At 42.8% G+C, this 21,723-nt stretch overlaps 1 protein-coding gene across 3 annotated transcripts in view; it reads right to left on the reverse strand.

Moving 5' to 3' along the window:
* Positions 1–334: 334 nt before the first annotated feature.
* Positions 335–21,723, reverse strand: part of RASSF9 (Ras association domain family member 9) — a 39,248-nt gene continuing 17,859 nt past the window's right edge. For 2 of the 3 annotated variants that reach the window (XM_035127989.3, XM_060279690.2), the window contains exon 2: positions 335–5,985. In XM_035127989.3, the coding sequence (XP_034983880.1) occupies positions 4,719–5,985 (1,267 nt within the window). In that variant the 3' untranslated portion in view covers positions 335–4,718. Of the gene's footprint in view, positions 5,986–19,980; positions 20,083–21,723 lie in introns of those variants that run through there. The other variant, XM_088651806.1, reaches the window with a different exon arrangement.

Consider the following 21,723-nt stretch of genomic DNA (forward strand, 5'->3'; position numbering starts at 1 on the left):
AGGTTGGCAGGAGCTGGGACCGCGCAACGGGAGCTCGCCCCGTTGCGGGGATTCGAACCGCTGACCTTCTGATCGGCAAGTCCAAGAGGCTCAGTGGTTTACACCACAGCGCCACCCGCGTCTCTTTGAAATGACATTACCCATGCCCAAAGTACATATATCAGCATGCTCAAATGTAAATGATGGTGGTGGTGATGATGATGTTTAAGGGGCCAAAAAGTGGCCATAGAATGCTGAGTGCCTGTTATTTAGGGCAAGCAGGATGAGTGCAGTATCCTTGAGGAAGTTATGGTAGACTGACTGGGACCTTGAACATGAACATTCCACACTGTAATAACAAAAAGGCAAGATTCTTTATTTTTTCAACTTCACTTTAATTTCAAAAATACATATAGCACAACTCTAATTACTGCCCATTTACATTTCTATGCAACTGAATGTTAATTAAGTTACGTTATGAGGCAGTCGTCTAGTTAAAAAAAGACCTGTTAAATGATCTGTCAGTTACCATAAATATTTTAATTTAAACACCTCTCTTTAATCTGGAGACATATAGTGATAGAGCTTAAGAAGTTGTTTTGTACATGTTACTATGGGAGAATACAGACAACAATAAATGATTATTAATTGAGCGTTTCAGCCCCAGGCTCTGGACAAACAAAAGTTATTTACACTTAATTCCCATTAACATTAGCGAGGCATGTTAGTCATGCTGAAGTCAAGTTCTGTCGATTCCAATGGGATTTCAGCCCAGCTAACTTCTGTTGGAATGGGTCCTGTGTATCACCCAACTTGGTGCATTGCCACCATCACAGCAGTTGAGGATCCTCTGTCACTTCATGAGAACAGATTGTTCAGGAAAAGCCCAACACACTAATTTATTTTTTACAGAATAAATCTCCCCTGCCCCATTTCCCAAAAAACCCATTCCCTTGACCCAAGGCTCTGTGATGGATATATGACCACATGGAATACACCAGAGTTGTTGGACAAGGATGATCATGTAGAAGTGAGTCCCAGACAAAATTTACTTTCACATTGTGTGCTAGAGGGGGCAGAGTCTAGCAACTTAATCACCGCTCAGGCATACTGAAATCAGAATGCGAAGTTACATGCCAAGTCTGCAACCTTAAGCATTGGGAGTAGGTCCTGGTAAATTCATTGTTGCCTATTCGGATAGATCTTTGGTCATAGGCTAACTCAATATCACCATAAAAGCATGGGTCCCTTCAATCACTGTTCCCAGTTTTCCAGGTTTTTGCACAAAGGCAAGAATTACACATCTCTTGGATATGGGTACAAACAACCTTCTCATCCACTGAGACCTGGTTGCAGGGGATGAGGAAGAACAAGTCCTTCATTCAGCAGGTTCTCCTCATAAAGGAGAGCATGGGTTGTTGAAGGGTTAACAAGACATCCCAGAGTTGGAGAGGCGGGTCAGTTTGGATGGCCACATGTGTGATTGATGGGTGTGCTGTTGCTGGGGAAATTTGCTAGTAGTAAATGATTGATTGACAGCCTTAACCCTATATATGCTTAGAGAGCAGCTTTCAGTTCCACTTTGCTACTCGCAAGGAATCTCCTGCCTGCCCTCCTCTAATTTTAGGTGGTTTTTTGCATTAACCTTGCTGCGCATCTCATGGGGTCGCCTGTTTTAGATCAGGGGCCTGGTAGGAATTTTGCCACTTGGCTGATGGGCTGGTGCCAGGTGGTTTTTGCCTACTACGCTGCAATAAGTCACAACTTGTAAGGTTGGCGGTTAGGCATTGGTTCAAATTGGATGGTTGAGGGGTACGGATTTTGGTTGGGCCTGCCCCTCATGGTTGCTGCTGCCTTTAGGGGTATTCCTTTAAAGGAATGCTGGGGCTATACATGTAGTCCGTGTATCCCCGGTAGGGGCCAGGGCCATGCATGAGTCTCGGGGAGCATCTGAGGGTGAGGTCAAGGGTGTGGCCCCTGCCCCGATCTCTCCTGCTAAGGGTGCTTACCTACTGGCTCCCCTACTAGGCTAGTGGGAGTCAGATCTGTCCCAGGCGGGGGACAGATGGCAAGAACCAATGCCTAAGCAACCACTCACATTCAGTTGTATTTAAATAAAGTTGTGGCCAAATTAATGCCAAAAACCTTAAACTTAAAATATTGTGTGAGGTGTGAGTTATTGGGGGGATGTCTTGGTACCTCGGCACACAACTCCTCTCTTGCTACTTTCATGAAAAGCAGCACAAAGCTACCTTAGGTATTACTGGATTCCAAACAATGTCTGTTGTGAAGTAGATGCAGATACCCTCCTTCTTACTTTTTTTAGTCTTGTCTCACTCTCTTCCCAGAGGAGCACACCTTGACATTATCTGGTTTCAGGTTAGGTTGTTTATTTGCATAATTCTAGTGTGGCTGCTCTCTATTCCATAAGTAATGAACAAATGCAAAGACTCACAAGAAAGGTAGAGAAGGAGCGACAATGTTAAACTGGTTGACTCAACCAACAAGAACATTTTAACACATGCCAGAACAACAACAAAAAGGAGATGTAGGGAGGGGAGAGAAATATCATGGAATCAGGGTGGGAATCAACTTTTACATTTGTATTAAATTTGTATTTATTTGATGCTAATTTGTTTAATTTCTTGAAAAGCAATAAAAAGTAATTGGCAAAAAAATGAGATGTAGAATAGCCTGTATGTGAAAGTTTGTCCAATTTCTTTCAGTGGGGATGGCCCTCCAGACATTTTGACTCAAAATACCATTATGCTCAACTGTCAGGGATGATGTACACTACATTTCCAGAGCCACGGGTTCCCTGCCCCTCGTTGCAGTATGCACTGAAGAAAGTCCCAACGCCTATCACCTTGAGGCATTAACTCTAAAAATTGCAAAGAAGTCTGCATGGGGCGTAAAAATCAGCCCTTAAGTGTGGGTGAAATTCACTCAGTCAAAGAACTCTACAAAGTTAATTATCACAATGTGAGGGCAAGAAGCACTAGCAAACTGCAGCTTGTACAATGTGAAAGACCTGAATATATAAACATAAACTGCAGGAATACATCAGACAACAAAATAATGAGAGATATTAACCTGTTCTTAATATTAGAGATTTGAGAATTACATTGCAAATCGCAAAAATAAAAACATGTTCAGAAGCATTAATAAATTACTACAAATCTATGATAGCTGGCCAGGAATTTATGTGTTTCCATTAAGAAATGATAGTTTAGAAAGCTCAATAATAAAGCATTTAATATTGTGTCAAACAATGCAGCCCCATTTTTTTTAAAAAAGGCAGTCAACCAAAAATTCTATATGAAAAATCTCTTCATAACATCCTGACCATAGCCTGAAGAATTCAGAAAAAGGTTTTCCTTGTCAAGCTATTATTATTAAATTTATTAACCAACCTTCACCTTAAGGTCTTGGGGGTGGATTACAATAACATAAGCAATACGAATTAAAACCAAACCATATTTTTAAAAAAGGTATTATCACGTGTCTTTTCCCAGCCATTTCAAAAACAAACAAACAAACAAACAAATCTCCCAATTAGAATGCAATGAATATAGCTTCTGTTTAGTCATTCTAAATATTTCTATTTTTTGTTTGTTGTCTAAAAACAGGCTTCTCACACAGGTGTTCCGCCTGGCAGCCATGTACTGTAGCTGACCAGGTGTTTTTTTTAACAGATGGCATACATATTGCTTGAAGCCTGGGTCTAACATTTTTACAGGCCTGGTCTAAAATATCAGTTCAGGAGCTAACGAAATTCGTTCTTGTCTATGTCTTCATGCCCAGGACCTTGATATCGGATACATTTTGTTGGACGTTTGCAGTAATAATAAACAATATACCAAATAAAGGGTCCCAGGTCTTATTTCGTCCTGTGGCAGTGTAAAACCTATTCATTTTTTGTCATGTAAAGCTTAATTTACTCTTCAGATGAATAATATGAAGGAAAGAAGCAGCTGATCTGTAAAATGTGCACCAGCTTCAGAGAGATGGAAGACCAATTTTTCAGAAGCAAACAATGGGTAAAGGTGCTCAGAAGGAATTACTGCAACTCAAAGTTGTGGAAACTCCTAAATATTGTTTTGTGAATGCAAAGTCCCAGGTATATTGTATATGGAGTTCCCCTTCTATGGCTAGGCCTAACCCTACGTTTGTCAGCTTTGCTCTGCACACAGGGCAGGGAAGAGCTTTCAAAGGTTATAACATGTATAATATGATGTCCACACTGGTCTTTTATATGGTGCAGTGAGCAAGGTTATCATCACCAGAGATGTTATAATGCATTGGCAGTGGGTTCTATGTAAAATACTGAGAAACAATACTTCATGGAAAACTGGTGTCCAAACAGACGACGTACAAATGTATATACAGTACTATATAACCCATAGGGTAACTGCTTTTCCTTATTTAGATGAAGATTTCAGTTCATCACCACCAATGTCTATTTGGTTTTTAAAATATTATTTAATGCCTCTGAACTGTCCTACAGGAACTGTGATATTAGGCTGAACGGACTAAATTATTTCTATCAGTAAGTTTAGAACATATGAGAATCAGCTAGAATTTTTATTTTTATGACAAGGAGTTCTCTAACTTGGAAGCTCTTATGCCACCAGAACATGGCCCCATAAGAAGATACCACTTATCTACCTCATCCTAATGTTTCTCCAGGGCATTATATATTACTAATTTGTTCTCAGTAAAACAAGGACAGTTTTCAGCTATGTAGACAACAGCAACGTCTCCCCTATTGCTGTTTCCGAGTCCTGACTGTGAGTGGAACTGATTCCAGTATCAGAGTCTGTATCATTTATGTCTAAACTAGTCACTTTGTGAAGGAGATCAGTCCCTGTAAAGCTCTTGGTGGAAATTTCACTGTCCTTTGCTTTCTCCTCATTAGGTGGGTGCCTGATTTCACTTTTGGCCTTAGCATGCAAAGCATTAAGCTCTTCCACAATCAGTTCATACTCCTTTTCCTTCTTTTGAAGCATCAGGTCCCTATATTTTAACTCCTGCTGGATGCAGTTTAGTTGAGAATGGATCCGTAAGGCATCTTTCATGCTTTTCTCCAATTCATTCTTGACACTTCCTACATCGCAACTCTCCATTTCCTCCTTAGGCGGTTCCTCTGTCCGCATGTCTCCGTTTCTTCCAATGTCATTAACCTCTCGTTCAATTTCCGCAGAGAGCTTTTCAATAAGCTCTTTATGGTGCTTTAGTCCTTCTTCCACTTGTAACATCCCCTCTCCTTTGCCAGAGCTTTCTGGCATCTGCTGGTTGCTGTGAGGCATGTCTGTTTCTTCTTCAGCATCACTGGATGTCACCATTAAATAAGACTCCTGCACATAATTTCCTCCATCACCTTCAAGCTGATCTAGGTGAAATTTGGCTTCACACTGTTCGATTTCTAGATCCAGTTCCTTCATTCTGTTGATTTGCTGGTGAATGGTGTGGTCCTGAGAAAGGATCAAGTGGATGAGAGTCTCTATGTTGTCCCTCTCTTGCAGGACTCCTTCTTGTTTAAGTTTGGCCAGCTTCCGGAAGGTTTTCCTAACAATCCTCTTTTGCTTGTCCATTGGCAACATCTTCATGTAATTGGCTGGGCTCAGGTCCCAGGGTTTTTCAAGATTTGGTACAAGCTTGGCTTCAGCTGTCCTCCACAATGGAAATGGGGGGAAGGCATCTGCCTTGACCAAAACAAAGTGCAAATTAGGCTGCTCTTCCCCCCAGGCTTTCCAGAGTCTCAGCATTTTAGTGAGAGGCGGAAGGACCCTCTCAGAACCTCTCCATTTTTCTATGATGCAGTAATCCTTGGGCTGTCCAAAAAGAAACCTCTTTTCTGCAAAGGTGGCTTGATGTTCCTCAAGCAGAGCTTCAATTACTTGAGTGCAAGTTGTGCGCTTTGTCAATCCGCTAACAATTTTCTCTTCCTGGCAAACCCAGACCACGATTTCTCGCTCTGTAGAACCCATCTCTTTTTCCGGTGACCTGGAATTAAAGAAAGCAAATATTATATAGAGCACTTGTTATCTCTGAAGTTTTGAGCATGATATGTATTTGATGTGTTTAAACTGTGGGTGGATTTCAATCTTTTAAAACCATCTTGGAGGGTGGGGATGAGGAAATTCACAAGTTCAAAGAGGTTATGGCTGTGATCTGCATGCTCATTAAAGCTAATCTTTATATTAACATACAAGAAGTAACTATGTAGTTTCATGTTCAATTCTTTATAGTGGTCCGTGGTACCTTGCTAGGTGATACAGAACAATGATTGTTGTTGTTGTTTGTTGTCTGAGCAGACAATGTTATTTTTAGTGGAACTTTTTCTTACCCCATTACTCAGAACTGTATTCTGATAGTGAAAGCTGCTGTGGGAACTTTGTTGAAAGGAAGGCTGGAAATCTATAAAATAAATAAGTGAATACATTTGAATCCTGAAGGGGGCATGTACAGTGCCTTAACCGTGTGCCTTCTTTGCTGCAGTGCCTTCCTTGTTGCACTTCTTAATGCTATCCTCTTATTGCAATGCAGCAGAATGGTGCATATGTGCTGTATGTGCAAGCTTACTCCTCTTGGGATTAGTGAGGCCAATATATTACTCTCAAGAGTATTGCCTCAGGGTTACAAGATTTATTTTATTACAGTCATACCTTGGTTTGAGAATGCTCTGGTTTGAGTACTTTCAGTTTAAGTACTCTGTGGACCTGGAAGTGTTTACTTCCGGGTTCCGCGGCATGTGCATGTGCAGAAGCGACCTGCACGGTTCGCGCATGCGCAGAAGTGTTCTATCGGCACTTCACGCACGTGCAGAAGAGGCGCTCGGATTAAGTACTTTTCGGGGTGTGAATGGCACCCCAGAACCAATTAAGTCCTTAACCCGAGGTACCACTGTATAAGGCTGACTATACGTCTACAAAGTTTGTTAAGCATGCTGAGAGTTGCTATTTCCATCGCAGCTACAATTCCCAGAATTCTCTGGAAGTGAATGTTAAACAATTCTGATAATTGTAATTATGTGAAGGGAATGGGGTCTCCTAACAACTCTCAGCACCCTTAACAAACTACATTTCCCAAGCTCCTTTGGGGGGAAGCCATGTAGTAGTGCAGATGGAGTCTAGGAGGGGAAATCCTGAAACAGTCCAATGCCTTAGCATGTTCAATGGACACAGAATGCTGACACAGAATGTTGGAGGTGGATGGAAACCAGAAAACTAGGAGGGAGGGGGTTGGATAAAATGGAGTATCTTGAAAGAGAGCTTGGCCAGATTGCTGTAATCCTGAACAGAAGCACTCCAGAGCACAATGCTTCTCTGCAGGCCCCCTTGTTAATATTTGATTATCAGACAAAGTAGCTGTCATGGGACCTCTCCCAGTCAAAAGGTCTGTGGAAGGCTGCAAAAAGGCTGTGATGGAGAGGTTGACAGTTGCAAGCGGTTGTTAACCTACAAGAGAAGTCAGCTTGACATAGGTCAAATTTTAGAAATGTGAAAGTATACCAAGACATTCTCTCAGTACCCACTCAATTTACCACTCCTCCATACACAAAACACTGGGAACTCAAACAATGTACACTTGCAAGCCTCCTCCCACCTGTTCTGCACACAGTCACATTTCCCATTGTTATGCTGTTGCACAGAATACACTCCCCCATCCCGTTCAGTTTACTATCCAGAATTAACATTTAACTCCCTAGTTCCCACAGTGCTTTCAGGCTGTGCTGGCTGCTACACAATATTGGTAGCAGCAGCCTAATTCAAAGGTAAACTCCAGGGATTGGGGAAGGGTTGGTGTGGCTATTAAAAAGTACACTTTCTCAAATGTACAACGTATAGTCTGGATATTGTATATTTATGTTTTGCATTGACAGAATTAAGAATGTGTGAAGCACACAGGAACTTTGGGAGCTGCCTTATACTAAGTTCATCTTAGCTCAGTTGTCTGCACTGCCTGCCTGTGACTCTCTAGATCTCTTCCAGACGTACCTGGAGATGCCAGAGATTGAACCTGGGACCTTCTGCATGCAAAACAGATACCGAGCTACACGCCTTTCCTTGTATTTTTCAATTTACATCCTGTAAGTTTACAACATTATGGTAGTATTGTTGTTTTGCTGACTGAAAAAAGAATGAGTTAGTGACTGTGGGTGTCACCATCATTGGGTGGCCCCAGAGATCTCAATCTTTTGCAGGAAGCCCTAAATATAGATTGGCCTCTGCAGTGAATGGGGGAGAGGTTATCCAGAGCCTGAGAAGGTTGACACAGGTGATAGACAGCAAGAACCAGAAAAAGAAGAAGAAATTAGTTTGTTGTCCTCTCACTTTTTTATGCCTCAAGAGCTGTGTGTGCTGGGGGTAAGGATAATTAGTCCCAAGTCTGGAATAGAAATCAGTCCAGCAAACATGATCAGTATCTGCTGTTGTTGATACAGATTGTTTTACGTCTCCCCCTTTAGGAGTCCAGGTTCCCGGCTTGGTAACACAGTAAGCGTACATAATTAAAAAGGAGGATTTATTGCAAAAAACAAGCAATTATCTCCAGATGGCTCTAGCAAACCTGCAGCCTCCATCACTCAGTTGATCCTTCTGAGGAGTTCTTCCTGTGTCGACAGAAGAGATGGAACCTTTCACCTTTACATATCTTATTTTGCTTCCTGTCTAGCAGCCTTCCTATACGCCCACACCTCAGACTTATTTGGTCAGCTGCAGCCCCTTCCTGTTCTGAAAAGCTGTCTCTAAGGCTTTCCACGCCTGTTTGGGCTTTCGGGGAGCTTTGGCTGTGTTCCAGCCTGCTCTCTGTTCCTTATCAGTCAGCTGTCCAAGGTCAGAGGGAGTCAACTCTGGCAGCTGCGGGCTCTCCTGTGCCAGCATGAAAGCCCAACCTCCCTGTTCCTGACTGCATTCTGCAGCTGGCTGCGAGATTACACTTGGAGCTGGTGTGTTCATGACACCCCCATTCCATTTGTATTATGTTACCCATGCATTAAAATAAATAGGGTAGAATAAACATAATGGAAACATGGGGGAAAAAGATTCTGGATCTTTGGGTGACATCTGTGTGGGCATGAGCCAATTGTGCCCAAGTCACTGTGGATCAGACTATTTCCAATCCATGTCCTTTTTGCATTTGCCCATTCCATCTCACTTGCACATCAATCTATGAATTGTTTATTTTTGAAAAAAAATCCACATTTAAATCCACCTTTCTTTGAACAGAGAGCTGCATTGTAGCATTTCAAGACACACAAAAGCCAATGGATAGTACTGTATGTTCCATTCCACATGTTTGTCTGGGAGGTACAGGTCATTTCGTCAATTCATATTGCAATTCCAAACAGCAAATTCCTCAGGTATTCCTAGAATTCTGCTGCATATAGAGCCAGTGGTTGTGACACACAATCACATCATAGACTCATTGTTTTTACGCAACTCATTCAAACAGTCATGAGCTATCATGGCAGGGGCGTAGCCAGGATCAAAACTAGGGGGGGGCAAGCCATGGTCGATCAGGGGCGGGGCCACAAAGTGGGAACGTGGGTGGGGCTGGAGAGGACGGGAGGGTCGGGCAGGCGAGAGGGGGTGGCAGGGCGGGCGAGGGCGAGGCAAGGCACGGCCGCAGTCACGACGGCTCCGAGGCGTTGCTGCATATCAGCATAATATTTCAACCATGTTGTGGGTTCAAACCCCACATTGGGGGGAAATTCCTGCATTGCAGGGGGTTGTACTAGATGACCCTTGTGGTCCCTTCTGACTACAATCCCATGATTCTATTGATATATTACCATAGCATATGCATCATTCTGCTTTCTTGAATTGTCCTAGGCATAGCAGCCAACTCCTAGAGGCCTAGGTGCCTCCCCCCCCAATTACTGGTAAATACTGTATTTTAAAGAGTCATCCCCCCCATGTTGATGGGCTTTCTATGTGGGGCTTATCTGCCCCCCCCCCAGTATTTTATTGAGGATGGAAGAGGGAGGAAAGGAAGGAAGACATAGAGAGAGGGATAACTCATATTTGTGGGTGCCTCTGGCTGACGCTGTGATGCTAGAACTCTGCAGCAAGAGGAAGATACTGGTACACCTGTACAGGAGCCTTGTAAGCAGCTTTCTCTCTGCTTGATTTACAGCAGGCACGTCCAACAGGTAGATTGTGATCTACCAGTAGATCACTGGATGTCTGTGGTAGATCACTGCTAGATCACTGGCACCCCTAAAAAAAGCTCACCCCAAATTTTCCTCCTCCCTAAAAAAAGCTGAACTATGACCTGAAGCCCTAAACAAAAATGGGCCTCCCTCCCTCCTAAAAGAAGCTCAACAAGTTTGACCTAACCCCCCCCAAACAGGGCTTCCCTTCCTTAAAAAAACTCAACAGCTTTGATCTGAACCCCCCAAAAGGGGGTAGATCACTCCCAGTTTTTAACTCTGTGAGTAGATCAGAGTCTCTTGGGAGGTGGCCACCCCTGATTTACAGTATACAGATGCAGAAGGAGGGGCAGACTGAAACACCACTGCTTTTTATAAACATCACTGTGTCTATCAAAAGCTACAGCCCCCCCCCTTTCTTATTCACTTCCTTTTAGCCTTGCAGGGCCACCTTAGTCAAATTGAATCCTCTGCACCCTCATTAAATCGCCAAAAGAACTGTTAATGCGATCCCTGAATGCTCATTAACAGCTCCCACTGAAGAACAATAGGGTGAATAGGGTGGACCTTGCCTGAAGGGATATTCTTCTCCCTTGTCTTAACTGCTTAAGTACTGGTAGCCACTTTGCTTTATTTATTTGATGTGTTTTTGTTACAGCTGTGTTCCTGCCCCCCCCCCCCCCGCCCCAGCAAGTGGAGAGCTGCTCTTGCTAAAGCAAAGCCCTTTCCACTTCAGTTTTTGGAGGGGGAAAGTGCTGGTTTTGGTCTGTAAAATACAATAATTTTTTGCTTCTAGGGGGGGCAACTGCCCCCTCCTGCCCCCCCTGTCTACACCCATGTATCATGGAGGTTTTTCTAAGAGCAAAAATGAAGTGTTAGAGTGACCATTAATTTGGCAAAGTATAGTTCTGCATAGATATAATTGTGAAACAGTGAGCTGCAACCAATGTTAGTCATACTCAGAGTAGGTGATTTTTAAAGTTTTATTCAGAATAGATCCACTGAAATTAATGGTCCTAACTTAGTCATGTTAATTACTTTCAGCGGGTCTACACTATGTAAAACTTAGTTGAATACCACCCAGTGAAATTAATGGACACGATTAATTCAGGCCCATTAATTTTAGCAGGTCTATTATAAGTAGAACTTAGTTGCCTACAACCCAGTGATACTATTTTATTTTTACAGCTATTAATTTAAGTACACCGATTCATAACGTAGGGAAAGGAAAGAGTGGCAGAAAGACCAAGTCAGACAACATTATTTCTGAATGTGTCACCAGATACAAAATAAATATCTGCCACCTTTTGGGATGTTTACATAGCCCGGGATGCCATAGAAATGCCATTCTGAGCTCACAGACTGGCTGTTAAAATAGAACGTATAGATAGATTGCAACAGAGGCAACAGGTAAGCACTAAATGTCAACAAATTCTGAGCTCTGTTTGCCTTAAGTTTCAGCAATCATAAAAAAGTAGGTCCCACAAATGGAACAGGGAGTTTCTGAAGGTGTTTCAATATTCTATGGCTAAAATGAAAAGCAAAGTAACCCATAATGATAATACACATTAACACAATAGTTATCAAGTACAACTGATAGCTTTACAAATAACTAGCAGGTGCTGATAAAAAAAGAGAAAGGAACAGTCTACCAGGAACAATTCAGCTCCAAGGAACTATCTGAAGCCTGCTGAAATCTCACCTCCATATACCTGACCACAGCAGAAGTAGTCAACCCTTCTATTCTATCTAGTATTGATTAAGATAATAGTACAGGCTGCTGCATTGATACAGAAATCCTGCAAAGCTTCAGGGAGAGTATTCTGGATGCCAAGATTTCTATGGGCTTCTATGGATGAAAAATATAGAATGCCACACCTCACCATGTTCCTAAACATTTATTAGTATTTTTCTCTGCTGCACAAATGAATCCATCGATTATATTGTTGTTAATTTAACCGAGGGTCGTTTCCACTCGGCACATGGCTTTGTTTTGAATATTCGTAGTAGGTCAAAATCTTTATTTCACCAACCAAAGCATCACAAAATAGGGTGAAAGGCTGCAAGTTCTCCAGAACTCTCCATCAAGTTAGAGAGTAGACAAAGAACTTTTTTTAGGGGGGGAAGGGGTGGTGGTGGATGGTAACACCATCTGGTCAGGGTCTTAAAACGGAAAGTAGCAGGAAGCAGCAGATAGTAGAAGCCAAAGTAGCAATAGTGCCATATGATGTGAGATATTGTTACTGCATCACCCTCCTGGTGATACTGCTGCTCCCTGGTATGGGCCAGTCAGGTGGTAGCAAGGGCAGGTGAGCACAAGACTGGCAGCAGGTGGAGGGGGTGTAACACCTGGGCCCACAGCTGCTGCCAATCCATGGTTTCCTCCACCCTCACTGCTGCTCCACCTCATCCTTGGCAAGGGACAGCACCACTACAGCCAGGAAGGTGGTCCAGTACTGGCACCCCACCTTACATAACATGAATGCAGTTTGGATAACTCTACTTTTTAGCTGGAGTGAAATTTCTCTTAGGGAATAAAGCCCAATCTTCACAAGATCCTCTTCCTCCAGTTTACGATTCCACTGTTCAGTGGTGAAATTCAGTATTTTCCACATCACATAAAATATTTCCCCTCTACAGTATTCGCTTTTTAATAAACCTAGCAGGTCACCTAGAATTTATTTCCACATTGGTTGACGTTAAGACTGCCTAGGTTTACTTTATTTGTGTTTTCCACCTATCAGAGAACCTGTGTTTTCTCCCACGTGTGAAGATCAGGTTTAATAACAGCCTTAGTAACAGCCGTTTTCTGTATTTGGAAGAGATGGGGAAATTGGCTGTTCTGTTTGCCACTGAATAAGGATGGGAAATTGAAACAAATCCAATGGAGCAACTGTTCGTTGCCCTTTCTATAATACAAATTGTTAATGGCTATTTTTAGGCACATAACTTTAAGGGTCCTTGAGAATGAAAATCCGGAAACCTCATAAGAGCGGAATAATGGCAGGGAGCAGTAACTTTGCAAGAAATGAAAAGAGCAGTTGTAACATGTGATTATGTGATAAAAGATTGTATCATACTCTGGCTAAGCATTTTTAAATTCCAAAGGATTCATTTTGCAATGTTGCTCTGCTTCTAAGGTGGTTGGGTGTACATGGTATATGTCTGTCTCTTTAGACAGCTTTCTGGAGCAGCTCTAATCCTAAACAGGAATAGTTGCCTAGAGAGTGGAAATATCTAAGCAAAGGATGGGCAGGAATCTGCCAGGAAATGCTTTATGCATAGGATGTCCTGCTACAGGGCAGGGACTTGTGCCAGATGATTCACTACATTCCCTTCCAACCCCACAGCTGTGCTTCTATGATATACCCACCCTAAATGAAACCTGCATTAGTCCTGATTTCCTTCAGTAGTCATATGACATGCTTTCTAAATTTCATAAACAAATACCAAGAAGAAGTTTAAGGAACTTCCAGCTTCAAGAATGCTTGTATTGTTTTGAGGCTACAGAAAGGATAATCTGTGTCACCATTACGGTTCATGTTAAGAACAACAGTCCTATTTTCAGTTTTTAGAGACCCACTATAAACGGCGTTTTTGTGCACTGCTCTGGTTTGCCAGAAGCAGCTTCGTCATGCTGGCCACATGACCCAGAAAAACTGTCTGTGGACAAATGCCGACTCCCTCGGCCAGTAAAGCGAGATGAGCGCCGCAACCCCAGAGTCGTCCATGACTGCAGGGGCGGAGCAAGTGGGGGGCGTGGGACGGTATGCCCCAGGCACCACTCTGGAGGGGGTTTACTCAGGGCCGTGCCCCTGCCCCGCAATCGGCACCTCCAAAGCTGCGCGCCTTGCTCCAGCTACAAACTCCAGGTAAAAAGCCCTTGGGAGGCATGGGAGGTTGGCGATACCCCACCACGTAACGATGCATGTGACGTTACGTAGCGATGCCGCGCCCACCCGGGTGCATGGCAATTTGCCGCCCCGGGTGTCGCAGCGCCTCGCTACGCCCCTGCGTGACTGGACTTAACGGTCAGGGGTCCCTTTACCTTTATAAGGCTTCTGGTTGTGGCTAACACTTTTTAGCCTGAGGAACACATTCACTCATGGCAAACTCTCCAGAGGTCATATGCCAGTGGTGCAAGTGGCCACCATACACTTGCGCACACTCCCTCATATACCTGCAAAAAAGGGAAAGGTTGAGTCCAGCCAAAGGCGACTATGGGGTGCAGTACTCATCTCGCTTTCAGGCCGAAGGAGCCAGTGTTTGTACACAAACAGCTTTCTGTTTACATGGCCCCATTCTGATGCAAACAGCTGAGAAGTTTGTTCATCACTGGGGATGTCAGACGAAACTGTCCAAATGCCCTAGCAATCTGTTTCCTTCCATCAACTCAGTTTGCACAGACTTGTGCAAAATAAACCAATTCACCAGCCGCTGATCAGCCTAATTCTGAATTTACTTGGTTTGTAAAAAAATTCTTCACCATCAAAATCACTAGGATTTTTTTTTTAAAAAAATATTTTGGTGGGAGGCACAAAATTGCTTGTTGAGCTGGCTCAGGCCCCTGAACTGGGGGTTAGGCACCTCTGTCCTAGACAAATTGCTGTTGCAGACCAGCCCTTTAATCTTCTCAATAGAGGAATAATAATACAGTGGTGCCTCGACTTACGAATTTAATCCGTTCTGAAGGCACCTTCGCAAGTCGAAAAATTCGTACGTCGAAAAACGCCATTGGAAACGCGATTTCCCATAGGAATCCCCTATCTAAAAATTCGTAAGTCGAAAAATCCCTATCTAAAACCGCAGCGGTTTCCCCCCGGATGTCAAGACATTCAAAAGCACCCCCGTTCGTAAGTAAAAAAATTCGGTTGTCGAGTCGTTCGTAAGTCGAGGTACCACTGTAGTGAGATATGAATACTACATTCTCGAGTACAATTATGGCAACAATTTTAAGTTGTACTCAAGAATGTACATTTATTTATTACCTTAAGCAATCTGGAGGAGTCTGTGGAGACAGAGGTTTGGCAAGATACAAAAATAAATAAATAAAAATGATGATAATAGCTAGAGAAGGAGGTTGACAGCTTTGTCTCAGCTGTGCCAAACTAGAGAGTAATATAGGAACCATGGGAGAAACACCTAACTTGCTTACAAAGAGAGAGAGAGATGTAAGAACAGTGGAAATAATCTTTTTTTTTTAAGGGGGTGGAGTACTCTTATTAGCACCACTTGATCTTTACTATTTATTTATTTTTCCTGATAGGGGCGGACCTGATCTTCCCTTCTCACATAATGCATGGACCAAAACAGTTTTTCATGAGCTTTCACACTTCCCAAATGTTTTGATGCAGTTCTCAAGTTTAAAAAGCATGCTCAAAACAAAACACATTTTCAAATGTGGTCTTAAATAGGTATTAAAGGGTGCAATCAGTGGTCAGTGGGAGGCCATATGACCTCCCATATGGTCATGAAGCAGGTGTTTCTGTTTCATGTCAGCCATGACACAGAGAAAGGATCACATAGAGGGGAAAGGGTACACAGTATAGGAAAATCTTGGCAGAGAAAAGGGAAGAAAATGGAAAGGGGGCATTTCTGGGTTTGATTAGGAGAGGCGTTGGATCCAGTGAATTCCAAGCTCCCATGATCTCAGTATGCCACGACAGTGGTAGATGGAATAAATGCCAGCTTCGGAACTGGCATGCTAATCCCTCACAACCTTTTACCCTGGCAGGTATGAGACTGGCTGGGCTTGGGAACTGGTAGTTCTATTGCCTCCTCCAACCTCACCGGTTTGCTTTGCCCATGTGAATTTGAAAACAACAACACATTAACATGGAAATAGGATCAAATGGACTTATGGGTGAACACATGAAAAGCTGACACAGACCAGAAACAGACTGATTCATTCATCCTTAAGCTCCACTAGATATTTCATATATGGCTGATGCAAATATCTCAGCCTAAGGAAATAATGTAGTAAATTTGAATGGAAGCCCACTAGGCACGGTAGAAATCCATGAATAGTTACAGAGAAGATAAAATAGGAATGTAAGAAGAGGTTGCCTTGTACTTTTATAATTTCCTGGCAGTCTTCCATGTCTTGATCTGCTTTCCAGAATGGGTAGCGTACCATGGCCTAAGGTGATTTTTGGGGTTTTTTTTAACAATAATTGCACTTCAAAATGAAATTTGGTAGACAATAAGGAGGATTCACTGACATGGCTCCAATTCTAAAATATAATCACAGTGGCTTATTGATCCTGCACGACAGGGCGAGCCTTGGTCCTAGTACACTGGATGACCATTATGATAATCTGATCTGCTGTCCTTTGCTTAACCAGGAGTAGAGTCGACAGCCATTGTTGTTGAAACAAAAGCTATTGCAGCAACAGATGTTCTCAAATTCCAGAAGGCTCCGAATTCAATCCCTGGCATCTCCATGTATGACTGAGAAAGACCCCTGAAACCTCAGAGAGTCACTGCCAGAGTGTAGACAGTACTGAAGGAGATGGAACCAATAGTCTGATTCTGTATAACACAGATTTCTGAGTGTTTCCAAAAAACTCTGCCACCACAATAGCTGGATAGGATTGGGAAATGTTTCTGTTGCAGGTTCAATCCCTGGCAAACCATGGAGAGATGGTGCTAGTCAGTGTAAACAATACCAATCTAGGTGGATCTATGGCAGGCTTCCTCAAACTCAGCCCTCCAGATGTTTTGAGACTACAATTCCCATCATCCCAGACCACTGGTCCTGCTAGCTAGGGATCATGGGAGTTGTAGGCCAAAACAATCTGGAGGGCTGAGTTTGAGGAAGCCTGATCTATGGCCTGACTCAGGAGGATGTCAGCTTCCTATGTTCCCTCTGCTCCTACATCAATCATGAACCCACAGTACCCATGCAAGTAATGCAGTAATCAACAGCTGATGACAATGGAAATGTCAGACAATGTCATCCTACTCAGGTTACGCCCCCTCCATATAAAATCCACAAGAATGCAGGTGGGAAATCTCCGCTTAGAGCTTGTTGTGGTCTCGTGGTTAGCAGGCCTAAATGGAGAAACTAGAGGTTTCTCAGGAAAAGGCCTCAGGTTTTTGAGATACTCTCAGTTACACACTGAGACATACAAGTTCAGAACACAGACTGCAACACGCATCTAGTTATATACGGTATGTCGGAGAGGAACAAGCCCTGCTTTGAGAGGGAGGGATGAAAGCCATATGGCTAAGAAAGACTGAAAGCTACAGTAGCACACAGGAGGCAAGAGCACCAACAGACCATTCACTCAGTAGGAAAGAAAACACTTTGTGAAACAGGCACTGTGGATTTGAGTTCCACTGCTGAGAAATGCCAATGCATCCTTCACAAGGCAAAGCCCAACTTTTGGGTGTGCTGACAGCAAAAATAACATTAATTTCTTCAACAGGTAATAGAAGGTAGAGTCCCATGGATGCAGAATGGGGAATCTGTAGCCCCCCAGATGTTGTTGGGGCTCCCACCATTCCAAGGTAGCAGGACCAATTGTCAGGGATGATCGGAACATCATCCAAGAACATCTGCAGAACCAAAGGTTCCTAGCCCTGCACTGGAGCAACTCATAAACTATAGAGCAGACAGAAGAATGCCTTGTGATATGGTTATGCGTATTCTCCTAGCCAATGACACAACCCTTGCCAGCCTCTCGCTTACCCATTCCATATAGAACAGAACTGAAGCAGAAGAGGATTTAGGAGTGATCGTATCTGCCCCAGCCTGCACAACTCTGGATTTATATTATCATTTACGGTCATTTGGTTTCCTTTACCGCTTCTTTCATGTAAAGCATGCTATTAATTCCAAACTTATCAAGCAGTGCCATGCAACTGTAATATCTCAAACATCTGTTCTTTGTCATCTCACATTTCAGAAAATTAAGTCAGTAAGATCTAATATCATATGGTCTTTTCAGGCAAATTACATCATAATTCTTTAATTATAGCTAATCCTGGTAATACCCAACAAAGAAGCTCTGAACTTAGCTTCTGCTTGTTCAGTAACCATTTAATACCATAAGGGGTTGCGTTTCTTTGTTCTTCTGTCCAAAAATGGAGCTTATGTAAAAATAATGATTATTAATAACGAGTTGCCTCATTACATATGTTTGCATTAAGAAATAAGCAGCTTCCATCGCCATTTGAGGACTGATTCTACATGTTCAGAAATCTAATATGGTATGGCTCTCCTAGGACTGTGCCATTTCAGAATGCATTTCTACACGACGACAACGAAACCGTCAAGGTAAGGAGTACTTGTCAAACATTGTGTCTGAACTGAAGAGAAGACAACATGTATGTATTGCTATGTAAATAGAAGTTCATGGGAAGCAAAGGTCTTCTGGCGAGTCCCAGCTCGGAAACCTGTTACTTCCGGGTTTCGCCACTTGCGCATGCACAGAAGCGCTAAATTGCACTTCACGCATGCACAGAAGCGCTAAATTGCACTTCACGGGCATGCGCAGATGTGGCACTGCAGGTTACGAATGCTGTGGGTTGCGGACGTTCCTTCATCATGGATTACGGATGCAACCTGAGGTTCCACTGTATAATACCATAGTGTATCATACAACATAAACACCCATGGAAAAACAAAAAAACCCCACACATACCAGCTTTATAAATATAGTCGTACCTTGGTTCTTAAAAGCCTTGTGACTCAAACATTTTGGCTCCTGAAGGCCACAAACCCAGAAGTGAGTATTCCGGTTTGCGAATGTTTTTTGGAAGCTGAATGTCCGACGCGGAAGCCGCACCAATCGGAAGCCGCACCTTTGTTTTCAAACGTTTTCAGAAGTCAAACAGACTTCTGGAACGGATTCCATTTGAGAACCGAGGTACAACTGTAGTAGCAAAAAATAGTAATACTACTCAAATAATAAACAAAGCAATGCCTCAGCCTCCCCCTAGACCAAACAAAACCTCAGCCTCCTCCTAGTCCAAAAAATCATGCACATCGAACCAGCAATTTTCCCCATTTAACATCCCCACCCCACCCTGAAGTCTGGTGTCAAGGCCAGTTGTTAGAAAGCAGTGGTCAGTGGGTTTAGTGTCCTCCAGGGATGGTCTGTCATCTCTCCTCTGCCTTCAGGGGGGAGCAGAAGCGAAGCGAAGCAGGAAGGTGGTAACAAAAGTTTTGCCTGATTTGCAGTTGACCCAGCTACTACTCCTCTCCTGCTTTAATCTTGGCCCCCTCCCTAGAGGCAGCCCAAACAGATCTGGAGTTAGGACACGTCTCTCTTAAGCTCAGATGCTGCAGCTTCAGTGCCAACCCCCACCCCAGATAGTATAGTATACTAACTAGCTGCCGTTTAAAGTAAAGTTTCTAAGATGAGATCACTTCTACTTTCAATCTACACAAATCAAAGACATATCTGGCTTTCCCCCTGGAGTTTTCACTATTTTTTTATACTGCAAAACCTAAATAAATATGGATTTATCAAAGGGCCTTAAGGCAGAACTGTTCAAGCTATGACTGCATTTTGTTTGAAACTCAAAGCTTTTCAAGCTCCATGCTTATGGAGTGGTGAAACTTAGGTATGCTGGGGATATTGTTTGTTGTGGTATTTTCACTTTCATGCTGGAGGTAAAAAAGAGCTGAAATGAAAAAATCTAAGGGAACTGCAAGTATACAGTGTGTGTGTGTGTGTGTGTGTGTGTGTGTGTGTGTGAGAGAGAGAGAGAGAGAGAGAGAGAGAGAGAGAGAGAGAGACTGAATACCCATATTACTATTTTAGCCTCTTTCCAGCAAGTTCTGCTAGCATACAGATGAAGAAGATAATCACATTTGCCAAACTCATTTTAGATACCTTAAGTTGGAGATGCAGGAATCAGTTACCGTATTTGAACATCTTCTCCAGCTACCTGGATCAAGCACGCAAGCCATGGTTCTCAGGGCTTGACTTATCTGTGATGACTTTTGGGCTCTGAGGCTAATGCAACATCTCAGTGGATGGAACGTTCAAAGCCCACAATGTCCGAGTTGCCTCAGATGCTGTGAATCTTGGTAGCATAGTTCATCTATTTTTGGCCTATCTCGAACAATCAAACAGCGCTGCAAATGTACAGATGAAATAACCTGTTGTGTGATAGGAAACGGTATTTTCCATGGGCTGTTGGAGCACTATGACCAAAGAGCAATGAACTAAGGAGAACTGTGATGCATAACTGAATCTGGATTTCATCGCTTGAGAACACATACCCCAAATACTTTACAGGGATAAAGCTTGAACAAATAGTCAGCCTGAAAGGAGTTAGTCTGAACAAAGCACTGAGCTTTGATGCAATATGTTCCATGTTAGGTTGCTATCTGGGCAGTTACTCCAGGAAACTGACATGTTTGCACTTCAACATTTCAATATCGTTTACCCAGCATAACATAGTAGCTCAACCAAAGCACATTCACAAAGGACTCAGCAAAGAAGTTAGTCAAAATTATTCCTTAAAATCACCCTGATTCTGCACAACATTTAGGTCATGTTCACACCATACATTTAAAGCACTATGATACCACTTTGAACAGTCATGACTTCTCCCAAAGGGTTCTGGGAGTTGTTAGGAGAACTGTATCCCTCAAAACTACAGAGTTCCCTGTGAAGAGGGATCAGTTGTTAGAACCACTCAGCACCCTTAACAAACTACAGCTCCCAGAATCCTTTGGGGGAGCCATGATTGTTAAAGTGATAGCATAGTCCTTTAAATGTATGGTGTGAATGTGGCCTCAGAAACAAGTCCTACTGTTTTCCACAGAACTTCCAAGTATGTGACTAAGACTGGAATGGGGACATTTAAGAACAATTAAAAGCTTGGCCTAAAAGTCTTCCTGGAGGAAAATAAATGAATAAACGAGTAATTACTGAGAGACCACATGATAAATTATAATTTAGTTTTTAGGATAACTGAGTGATGAAAGAAGTGAGCAATGGAACTACTACATATTTTGCCATGATGAATCAAAATGGATTGTATCTCCTCAAAGTAGACTTACTAAAATGAATGAACCAAAGTTAGTCATGGCTATTAATTTCAATGGGCTTACTCTGACTAGAGCTATTGTATACAACCCAATGCACTAGCAAAATGCTCTGGAAAGCAAAGGGGTTTAGTGGATGGTGAGCTACAGAGTTTTGCAGTGTACAGCAATGCAATATACTGTATGCCAGTATGGCCCCTCTCAGGTTGCCCAGTGTTGGGGCTAGATATGTGTAGGCTTTTTCTCTTGTGCAACAGAGTCCCTGACCATTCATTTATATGGGAAAAAGTAAAGGTGCCTGCTCTTTGTGGCTAGAGCTAAGCACCGTGTCCTCGCTTCCTCGCAGAGAGAGTAATTTATTTTTATTTATTTGCCTTTCTCCCAACAATTGCCAAAGGCTGCATCACATTTCATTTGGCTCATAGAACTTAGGCAGTCAGTATGAGTCAAATGGCTCACCACAAAACTGTGCCAATTGAGACTGCATGCAAGGACATGCTTAACCTTTTCCAAAAGAAGTCATTGTAGTAGTCAAAGGGCCTGGGACTCTTCTGAGTATGCTTTTATATGCTTCCTGTGT

Source organism: Zootoca vivipara, chromosome 9 (assembly GCF_965207765.1).
Source record: "Zootoca vivipara chromosome 9, rZooViv2.hap1.1, whole genome shotgun sequence".
In the NCBI taxonomy this organism is placed as follows: domain Eukaryota; kingdom Metazoa; phylum Chordata; class Lepidosauria; order Squamata; family Lacertidae; genus Zootoca; species Zootoca vivipara.